The sequence below is a fragment of the Melanotaenia boesemani genome, chromosome 4 (genome assembly GCF_017639745.1).
Source record: "Melanotaenia boesemani isolate fMelBoe1 chromosome 4, fMelBoe1.pri, whole genome shotgun sequence".
Classification (NCBI taxonomy): Eukaryota; Metazoa; Chordata; class Actinopteri; order Atheriniformes; family Melanotaeniidae; genus Melanotaenia; species Melanotaenia boesemani.
Genome location: NC_055685.1, coordinates 22,371,320 through 22,382,682, shown reverse-complemented (window position 1 = coordinate 22,382,682; position 11,363 = coordinate 22,371,320). Strand labels below are relative to the sequence as shown.

General features: G+C 38.5%; 1 protein-coding gene across 1 annotated transcript; it reads left to right on the top strand.

Moving 5' to 3' along the window:
- The first annotated feature begins 3,287 nt into the window (after positions 1-3,287).
- Positions 3,288-9,956, top strand: fscn1b (fascin actin-bundling protein 1b). Its single transcript, XM_041984355.1, has 5 exons — positions 3,288-4,328; positions 6,502-6,658; positions 6,747-6,868; positions 7,466-7,636; positions 8,511-9,956. Exons 1-5 carry the CDS (start codon positions 3,497-3,499, stop codon positions 8,714-8,716), a joined length of 1,488 nt encoding a protein of 495 aa, XP_041840289.1. The 5' UTR covers positions 3,288-3,496; the 3' UTR covers positions 8,717-9,956.
- The last annotated feature ends 1,407 nt before the right edge of the window (positions 9,957-11,363 follow it).

Here is an 11,363-nt window from a genome sequence, read left to right as displayed (position 1 = left end):
AAGTCAGAGCGGAACCGGAAGTTGTAAGAGTGCACTTTCACATTTAAAGCATAAACGCGATAAATGAGAGGAAAGTCTCAACAAATAACACTTGAACTCTTAGTTCTTAAATGCCCGAAAGTAATACAAATTTATCTTATCATACTTATGAAATTTTAAAACATTAAAGGACATTTTTAGTAAAAGGTGACAAGATTTTTCAACAATATTTAAAATTTGGAAATCAAAACCGGATATGTGAGTTTAACTTTGTGTTGTTTAATGGAGCTGATCTTTGTTTATTATTGTACAATCCTAGCTCAGAACGAACTGCTGGAAGTTTTTTGTTTCTCTCTCGCTTCTTGTTACCCATCGTGTGAGTGGTGTTAAGCGAAAAGAAGAGGAAAAGATGAAAGTCGATGATGATGAAAAGATTGTTCTGGAGACTAAAGATTTTTTAAATGTAAGAATTTAATGATTGGACGCAGGCGTTTCTCATATTCTGTGGTAATTCCCTGTTTATACAAGTGCTGGACTCCTAGAGCCACACCATAGGGCAGGTCAGCATGTATTCATTGTGGGAAAACAAACTCATTTCAGATCTTTATAACCATTTTTAATGCTGTAACTTTGATGTTAGACAGCTTTCTAAAACAAAACCAGTCACCTTAGTATGTATCTTCAATAATGTTGCACATAATGACTTTAAACATTAGCAAGCATATAATTAATTAAATAAAATTGTGCTATTTAAGGAAAATGAACTAAATGAAAATTAAAATGAACTATTTAATTGCAGCCATTTCAGTCTTGTGAGTAAGCAAACAACACCTCAATCAGCCTTGGTGTTCGTGTAAAGTCAACAAACTATGGAAAATATTCTGAGCCATATGGCTTTCAAGTATATTTTCAGGTGTTGTTTTTAAATTTCTTTGGGACTAACTTAATTTAGAAAGTTAAAAGAAACTGATATATGTCTGGAATTTATTCAGTGGTCTCCCAAAATAATAATCTGGTACAACACTGTAATAAAAAAATAATCTTTGTGCATGAAAGTGCATTGTATAATATTAGATAACTGTCACCAAGTGTCAAACTTATTACATTTTCCCATAATCTGCAGATACATGAATAAAAACCAGACATTTGATTATTAAATCACAAATCTAGGAAGAAGAACTAGTTTGTTGTGTCTATGTTAGTGCCTTGTCCCACATTGTTTTCTCACATTGTTAAAACAAAAATGTCCTTAATATTCTTAAGAATAAAAATGTATATGATTATTTTGGTATGTGGAAGCTGGTGAAGGGCTCTCTTCTCAGACTTTGTGAGAAACCTGTTTTATTAGTTTTTATCATAATAATTATAAAAGTAATTATAAAGCATTATTTGTTTAGTGTTTTATAAGAAGGATTAAGGTAAGTTAGGTTAAATAGATGTTTACAAAAACACTGTCATAAAATGTGTGATAAATGTACCAGACATTGACAAGGGCTTTTTCAAAGAGAAAACTTGTAAAGATGTGAAAGGCACAGATGTCGTGGACCTGAATTCAGTGGACAAAGTGGTCAACACGATTTAGGAATTCATTATGTGTACTGCTTTTCTTTATATCTCCAGATGGGGGCAATATGATCTAAGATGAGAGTATTTTGGTTCCTCATGTCTCTCATTCATGTTTCCTCTGTAGTCTGGGTCCTACACATCCCCAGTGCTCATGTCCCACCTACTCTCCTGCCAGGGTTAAATCCAACTGCCAAAGTAACAATCAAAACTTTAGTTTGGTTGAGAAGTGTATGATATTTTGCCTTTAAATCTATAGTTTTAATGCTCTCTTAGTCAAACACCTAAACTTTCTTCTGCCAGCCAGCAAGGCCTGCAACTGCAGATTTACATTAGTTACATTTCCATCATTTTTATAATTACTCAAGACAAATTAATATACAACCATAACCCAGGGTAATTGCAGAATTGCTTTTGTTTGAGTCTTTTTTTTTAGATGTTTTCAACTGTCTTAAAAAAAAAAAAAAGAAAACTGCTATGGACTGATTTTCATTCTCAAATAAATAAATAAATGACTACAATTACCCACAGACATATTACATAACTTGGCTCAACAGACAACTTCCTTCTTGAATAGATAGACAAGAAAATGTCTATGCAAATGTGCAAATTATAGAACCCAGAGAAAATGTGTCAAGCTCCTATCTAAAGGCAATCTGAAGTACAAGAAGTCTACAAGTCCATCACTATGGTTTCTCTTTAATATAAGTCCCACATTTAAAGCAACATTGCTCCATAAACTATATTCATCCCACACTTCGACATGGTCAAAATTCCACTAGTATAAAAAGTCTGTGGTGCTGCCACAGCAGAAAACACAAACTGCAGTGTAACTCAAAACATCTTACCCAATGAATCTGCCTTTGTGGGACTCATATCTCTGCTAATATAGTTGGTGTGTGGGAAAGACTGACCACACTCCTGTTAACTCTGTAAAGGTGAATGTGTGGGCAGGAGCCATGGCGGAGCCCAAGGGGAGAGGACCACCGAGGCAGTTTAAGATGATCACAACAAAGAATGAAAAACAGCTAAACATTTAATATTGTTGTGAATACATCTAATTTTATGCCTATATGTTGTTTCATGTTGTAGATAGAAAGAGGAAGGGTGCAGAGGCATTTACAGCCACAACCTAGTCACCATGGACAATTAAATGAACTGAGGAGAGCAGAAAGAAAAGCCCCACAAGTTGAGAACTGCATGCTGGAGGTAGACATTATGTAGTTTGGCATGTTTTTTATCGCCTTATTTCAATCTATTTTGAAGATGTGGGATTGGGTTGATGATAGATGTTAAAAACTGGATGGCATATCATTTTTTTAAAAACTAAGGTGTTGCTCGTTGGTTTCTCTGAATACTCCTCTACTAATCTTGGCTTCATTTTCTCATTTGAAATGCTCTTTCAAAAAGCTTTGACAACAATTTAAGTTTTGACTCGCAAGTTACGTCTGTTGTCAACAAACGTTTTTTTTTTTTTTTGTTTTGTTTTTTTTTTTTAACTAAGGGCCATCTCCAAAGAAAATAATGAAAGGGTGTTGTGCTTGTGCAGGGTCTCTGACATTTCTGTGAAATGACCATGTTCAGGTGCAAAATTTAACTAAAATGTGAAAAAAATTAGTAGTGGTGGTCTGAAAAATATAGTGTATCTATATGAACTGTAAAGAGTCATTGCTTTTAAGGGTGGGGTGGTTTGCTAAAATTGCAGCACTCTCCCTCCAGCTTCTGTGACTGTGATGGGGCGTGTACTGCCGTTAGGAAAAAAAAGTCCAGTCCTGCAGCTCCAGCAAGGCAGTGTGGATTTTCGGTCAGGAGATTCTCTTCACCTACATTATCATCTGTCAGAGCAGAGCAGCTCTCTTTGTATCGCTCCCCTGGACACCCCCACAACCTCTCTCTGTCGGTGCCTCTCTCATTTAGCCCAGCAGCTCTCCTCTTTTCTTGTCACAAGACAATCATGTCCTCAAACGGCGCCGACGGGGACCTCCTGCAGATCCCCCTGGGGCTCATCAACAGCGCGGGGAAGTATCTGACGGCGGAGTCTTTTGGGTTCAAGATCAACGCCTCAGCCAGCAGCCTGAAGAAGAAGCAGATCTGGACCCTGGAACAGACCGGAGAGGACGGCAGCGCCGTGTTCCTTAGGTCCCACCTTGGCCGCTATCTCGCCACTGACAAAGACGGCAACGTTACCGCGGACAGCGAGACGCGCGGCCGAGACTGTCGCTTTGTAATCACTGCGCACGAAGACGGGCGGTGGTCGCTGCAGTCCGAGCCCCACGGTCGCTACCTCGGCGGCAGTGAGGACAGGATCACCTGCTTTGCGCAGACCGCCTCACCGGCGGAGAAATGGAGCGTTCACCTGGCCGTGCATCCGCAGGTTAACCTTTACAGCTTTGCGCGCAAACGCTTCGCCCACCTGAGCGCGCACGGGGTGCGGCAGGAGGTGTCAATAGACCGGGATGTCCCCTGGGGGGTGGACTCCCTGGTGACACTAGTCTACCGTGATCAGCGTTATCACCTCGAGACCTCTGATAACCGATTCCTCCGCAACGATGGCAGCCTGTCCACCAAAACGGACAAGGACACCGGCTACATGCTGGAATTCCGCTCTGGAAAAGTTGCATTCCGCGACTGCAACGGCCGATATCTGGCACCCGTGGGTCCCACCGGCACGATGAAGTCTGGGAAGGGCGCCCGGGTAGGAAAGGATGAACTGTTTGGCCTGGAGCGCAGCCACGCGCAGGTCGTGCTGACTGCAGGCAATGAAAGAAATGTCTCCACGAGACAAGGTATGGTTCTGCAACTCAGAACAAAAAGAAAGAGAAGGTTGAATCACTGCATAACTGGGCACACACACATGACTTTGGCGTGTGTCTTTGAGAAAGAATGTAGAACAGACCTAATTTTTCCTACACCATGTGTTTTTCATTATGCTGCTCTCACTTTCTCCCCTCCCTTCTTTTGGCCTGTCTTTGCCAAGCTTAACGTTTTCTGCAGTAATTCTGTCACTGCATTGTGGTAGCTGGTCCGGGGCAACTTCAGTCCACAGATATCTACCATTCCTTATCACAGAGTAGTCAGGACATTAGAGCAAGTTGCTTTTGGAAACAAAGGACTAAAATGGAGGAGATGCAAAAAGAACATAGGCCGCAAAGAGGAGAGGTGTGACTCCAGAGTCTGCTGAATGGAGAAGTCTATGCTCCATGCAGCTTCTTTTCCTATTTGCCACTCTGTCAGTAGTAAGATTCTGCTGCCATGTACTGGGCCCGATTATACAGTATTTTATCCAAAAGTCAATATGCCTTAATGTATTCTGAACTGTGTGTGAGAGAGAGCATTCCAGGGATGAGAGATAGTAGAATGTGGTAAGTGGCTTGTGACCTGCAAGAAGGTGATTTCTCGAAAACATTTACATGTGGCTTTGATCTAACAAAGATTGAATTTGGCTGTCTCAGTGTATGTCGCAGAGTAAAGGGCTGCTTTACCATGTCCAGTCAAGAAAAAATAAATAAAATAAAAGCTGGTTAAACCACACCAAAATGTCCTTGACTCCAGCAGAAAATGCACAATTTACACAATTTTTCAAAAGTTAGTTACTCTTTCCTTCCTATTGCTCACATTACAAAGTTATTAACAAACCACCAATTGTTAATCATGTTTTCTTCTTTGTCAGCTGATACCACTTGATGTCACCATGGAAACAAAGATAGCTTTAATTAAACTTTTCTCAGCAAAGTTTAGACCAGCTTAAAATGTCTTTCGTAAGACGGATTGTGACTATGACTAGTAGATTGATTGAGGAAGAATATCTGTTAAAGAAGCTGGTCCTTCACACTGTCCATAACACTTACCACTCATCTCTGCACCAAACCTGATCCAAAGTAGGTTAGATTTTCAGCACAAGTTCCCATGGTGATGAAATAAAAGGAGCTACTTGAGCTACTTATATCATAGTGAGTGTAACATTGCTTATGAGAGAGACTTGTCAGCTTAGCACATGGAACTGCTTGATAGAAATCACTCTGATGAGTCCAGAAAAATAAGTCTAGAAAAATATTGTGTATTTTGTTACTGCCTGTCAACTGTGCAGTGTCCCCAATAGGACTTCAAAATACAAGAGATACACATTGGGTAGTGTGAACAATACAACGATAAACATGGGTTTATACACAACGTGTACTTCCGGTACAACTCAGTCTTACCATGTGCAGATATGCTCAGATGGCTCTGCAGGTTGTGTCTGTGGGGGACAAGATACTGAGTACATGGACTGTGAGTGTTGTGACGCTGTGTGAGAACCAACACTTCATAAACAAGACAAGGAGATGATTGCAGGTTTAAAAGAATCAGAAATAAGCAAAGTAATATGTCCTTTGTTTCTTATAATAATCTAGCTTTTTACATTTCACTGCACTTGGTGCCAAAGTAGAATGTAAACAAAAAAAGTGCAGACTTTTGCTGCTGATGTCTTTAAAATAGCAAAATAGGACACTGGTTTCAGTGGAGTATGTATGCAGAGTGTTGTTCTATTACACTTCATCTGAGTGTTTTGATCTATTTTTAGTTCTAGTCCTTGTTTGTTTGTTAGAGTAGATTATATGCTTCAAAACTGAATGTCATTGACTTCACAGTATCCCAGTTAGCAAAGAATGCAGTTCAGTCACATGACCTATTTTTTTTAGATAAAATCGGCTGCACTCATTTAGACCTAAATTAGTCATTTTATCATGGACAAAAACATGATGTCTCAACATTAGTCTTCAATAATCTTCCCAGCTACTGATAATTTTGTGTTCATGGCTGTAATAATAAAAAAAATCTCCATGCCTCATCTTGGAGGGTCCTTGGAGTTCTGTGTAGCCTGTTGCTTTGAGATCTGTTATAGGGAATTTTATGAATTAGATGGAGTTTTCATCTCCAAACACAAATAAAAACTCACAGCAAACTACCTATTTTTTTTAGGCATGGACTTGTCAGCCAATCAGGATGAGGAGGGGGACCAGGAAGTCTTCCAGTTGGAGATGAGCCGTGAGGACAGGAAGTGTGCTTTCAGAACTGCTGCTGGAAAATACTGGACACTGACAGCAACTGGAGGACTGCAATGCACTGCCTCCACTAAGTAACCACGCAAACACATTTACATTGTATAATGCATGTCTTACACTAAACAATCTACCTGAATCCTGTGCTTTATGGATGCTGTCCAGGTCTGCCAACACTTACTTTGAACTGGATTGGCGTGACGGCCGTGTGTGTATTCGTGCAACTAATGGCAAGTATGTGATTGCAAAGAAGAATGGGCAGCTGGCTGCTACTGTTGACAATGCAGGTATGTCCTGTTTCTGATATTGCTCAAATACCATGAAGTCATGACTTCACTTAAAACATCACCTGATGTTTTATACAGGCGTGTTATTTATTTAACAAAAACTGAACCAAAATGCAGAAACAGTGTGTGAAAAGAATGAGTACACACCCATCAATCAATAGAACCATCTTTAGCAGCAATAACTTGAAGTAACTGCTTTCTCCTTACAGTATCAAATTGTCCAGAAACAGCATTATATCCCTTCACAATTTGATTGGCAAGGGTGGCAGGAGCCTGTGTTGTATTCATGACTTCATCACTGAATACACCCTGATCTGTATTCATAAATACATTTATGTTGTTTACGCATGTGTTGCCAACTCTAGGTAAGAGTTAGTTGTGGGGTAGGGGGTAGCTGTGGTATTTTAAAAAACGGTCCTTTTGTTCAAAAGCACCTTGTCGGCAGTTGTATCATAGCTTCAGGAAAGAAAAAAAAATATTTTTTTTTTCTCATAAACCTAGCAGGAACAATTTTTAAATAAACATGCAGATCTTTGAATGTATTCAGATGTTGCCAGAAGGTGACAGCTCTTGGTTTTAATCACCTTGTCTCTCCAGGGGAGGCTGAACAGTTCCTGATGAAGCTAATTAACCGTCCAATTATTGTCCTCCGTGGGGAGCATGGTTTCATTGGGGCTCGTAAAGCTGGATTGCCGACTCTGGACTCCAACAGAGCATCCTATGATGTTTTCCAACTGGAGTTCCATAATGGTGCTTATTCCCTCAAAGGTGAGTGACCATGTTTACCACTACCTGTGACTCCCATCCATCCATCCATCTATCCATCCATCCATCCATCCATCCATCCATCCATCCATCCATCCATCCATCATTCATTCATTCATTCATTCATTATCTGCTTTATCCAATTTGGTGTCGCTGTAGCCCATCCCAGGGACAAGGGCAGCCTTCTAGTCTATCACAGGGCCAAAATAAAGAGAAACAACTACCCTCATTCACCCCTAGGGTCAATTTAGAATCACCAGTTAACATAGGTGCATGTATTTGGAGTGTAGGACTAAGCTGGTGTACCCAGAAGTGCTGCAAGAGTTGACTACTGCAGAAACATTGTTATACCCGCACATAAATGTTTCTGATTAATTGTGGTTTTCTCATAGTCCTATTTGTTTAAAAAGAGCTTAATTTGAACCTTAACTGACTAAACTACCTATAAAATAAATTCCTATATAATTTCTTAAATGTAAAGTCGAAAAAATAAAAAGGGAGTAGTTTATAGAGCAGCTGGGGTATAGAGTGAAAAAGAGTGAATTCCATAAGCCTCACATCTGGGTTTGTTGGTTTCCTTAGCTGTGCAATTACCTTTTATGAATTAGCTGATTTGATCACAGTCACTAAAAATTAGACTAATGTTGCTCATGTAATGAATTTGTTTTGTTTTTTTATAGATATCTTTCCAGCTATTTCCACTAAGGCTACATGATAAAATTGTGATATTAAAGTGCTGATAAATAAAAATGTTTGAAACATTGAACTAAATTAATGATTTCTGTACAGCTTTCTATATGTATGTCCAATTTGGTCCAGCTCTATATGTATTGTATTGTATGTGCACAAGGCTTCCTTAAAAGTGCTGTTTGTCCAGATTCCCAGGGGAAGTACTGGTGTGTTGAAGATGACACCAGTGTTGTGTGCGGTAGCTCCACACCTATCCAGTTCCTGCTTGAGTTCTGTGACCTCAACAAGATGGCCATCTGTGCAGTGGGTGGGAAGTACCTTAAAGGTGACCATGCTGGGGGGCTGAAGGCCAGTGCCGATTCCCTGGATGGTGCCACCCTCTGGGAATACTGAGAAAGGGCTTTTCTGTCGGATACAATGCTTCAAACTATTGATAGAGACTGTAGGTAGCTGTTTTTCTTTTTTTTGTTGTTCTTTTTTTTATTTGCCTTTTACATTGTACCTGTATGTAAGTGTGTGTGTGTGTGTGTATTGTTTGGATGGCTGTATAGTAGAAATTGAGTTTGTTAAACTGGACATCATGGCACCAAAGCAATGCAATTATTATATATTTTTTTGTTTGTTTGTTTGTTTGTTTTTTTTATCTCCTTGTTTGTGTTTTTTCCCCTTACCATTAACCATTCTCGCTGGGCTTTTACTGGACATTTGGATTTATAATGACTTCTTCTTTAACTGAATGTGCCATTGGACATTACTTGTTTCAACTCCAGTCAAACTCACACAAGCTTTGCCAGTTAATTGTGCCTATCTGTGATAACTATTGGTGTAACCAACATTTACAATGCTACAACTCATCACTTACAATATCTAGCTTTATGCTGTTAAATGTGCTGTTAAACTGATGTATGATGGCTACATATGCTGCTTTCATCTCTTAATCTCTTTCCATCCATACAGTATAGCACATATTGGATGAAAGGATGCTACTGATTTACATTCCTCTGCTGTAAATAACGCTTTCTTTGTCACTGAATGATTCAAAACATAGTAACCATGGAAATGCAGAAAGGGGAAATGGCTGGCAGATTTAAAGTGCTTTTTGCCTCTGCATTCTTATCTTTTCCTCTTTTAGATGTAAGAAGTGGTCAAATGTTTTCCTTCAGTTAGATTTCCTTAGTTTTCTCTGTGCCCCTTGGATGAATGTAAGTTTTTCAATAATATTCAAAGATAGTGTTTAATGACCATTAAATTCACCCATTAAGTGAGTGTTCTTTTTAGAAGGCGTGACAGGGAATTGAATGGGAAAGTTTGGTTAGTAAACACAGCATACTGGAATGCACATAAACATGGTTATGCAGTCATAAAAGCATAAGCTCCAACTGTGAAAAGACAGTGACTATTAGTGCAATAATGAAGTGCCCATTGAAACTTACTGGTAGTTAAAAGCACATGTTGTGATGAATTTTCTGACTCCGATTGGATGCTGCTGCTAGTGTAAAAACAAAATGGTACTATTGTTCCTCTGGCTATTATTTAATCTGTGCCTTCCACAGAGCATTCACTTCTCTTTCTTGCTCTTACATTTGAACTGAACTGAGTAAAAATCTACAATAAAGTTCTGTCTCATAGTGAATCTTGTTGTTTTTCTTTCCCAGTTAATTTTATATATCCAGTTATGGTATTGGTAGTGGTAGCTGCTTGGAACTAAAAAAAAATGTCAGTGTCTGATGTTGGTTCACCATTTTCAAAGATTTGGTGGCTTCTTATCAAGGTAAACTGCCATTAAATGTTCAACTGCAGACTTAAGATGACTTTTGTTTAAAGTTGTGCTCCCCATTTAAGAATTATTTTAAACATTTGGTGATTAATTAACCGTTTACTTTGACCCATTATCATTTAAAAATTTCAATTAGTTCCTTTCTTTGGTTCATAAGCCAAATTTCTTCAATGTCCTGCTAAGTTGCATGTTCTATAGTGTTTATTTTCAACCAAGCAAGCTAAAAAACATTGTAAATTTACTGTTTCTTAGTTCAGTATTAGCTTATTTGATGTGTAATGAACCTGTAACTCGAAACTGGATTAAGAAAGTCTAGAGATTGATTGGATGGATTTATAATGACTATAACCAGAAGCGGAATACTTTGTTAATCCCTGGCAGGAAATGAAATCGTCTTTGTAGCAACAAGAACTGAGTGGTGCATACTAACATAAAAACATTAAAAACACGAAACATATAAGAACATAGGGATGACTCCACATTGGCTATATCAGAATGATCAGCTAAGCTTATGTTAGCATGCTAGCATGCTAAAGTTAGTATTTATCTAAATACCAATACTGGAACCCCTGTTTGTTGTTTGACTGAAGGGATTTGATTAAAACAGAAAGGAAATGCACTAAAAGAAGCAGTGAGGCAAATCATACCATCATTATTCAAATCGGTTCAGTGATATGGAATCTTTGTCCTCTTGATGTCAACTGAATTAAAAACAAAAAACATGAAAAAAAAAAACGAACATTTAAACATAAACTATCTGTACATGTTTAATAAAGCCTATTTGATTCTTTTTATTTGCCTTGGAGTATTATTCTGAATAATGAATTTATGAATTTCATATTTTTCTTTTCTTGTTTAGTTAAAACCCTTTTCACAGTTATTCCCAATGAAGCATCCATTTTGTTAAGAGAGAAAATTCACTGTCATGGTTTTGATAGTGCTGTTGTGTGTGGGAGAAGGATAGAAGAGCCTACATCATATCCCCCCCAGAGATTTCACTGAGCCAAAACTGCAGAAGTATGGCAAGGAGTAGAGGGATGTAACCTACTCTACTTTCTCTGTGCCTCTGCAGATGAAGCATAATTTCCTCCTCTATGAGTAAAAATAGATTTATAAATAATAATAATAATAATAATAAAAATAAAGCTAGTCTTTGTGTCTAATGTAAGATTATCACAGATAGTGACAAAAATTCACTACCAAACTAATATCCTTCTTTTTTCTCTGCAAGATGTCTGGATGTTGCCATGGTAACATGTTATG

Bases quoted from the DNA above. Each gene is read 5' to 3' on its own strand.
- fscn1b (XM_041984355.1), top strand. From the start codon at position 3,497: ATGTCCTCAAACGGCGCCGACGGGGACCTCCTGCAGATCCCCCTGGGG. The intron at 4,329-6,501 runs GTATGGTTCTGC...TATTTTTTTTAG, and splicing joins AAATGTCTCCACGAGACAAG to GCATGGACTTGTCAGCCAAT. The intron at 7,637-8,510 runs GTGAGTGACCAT...CTGTTTGTCCAG, and splicing joins TGGTGCTTATTCCCTCAAAG to ATTCCCAGGGGAAGTACTGG.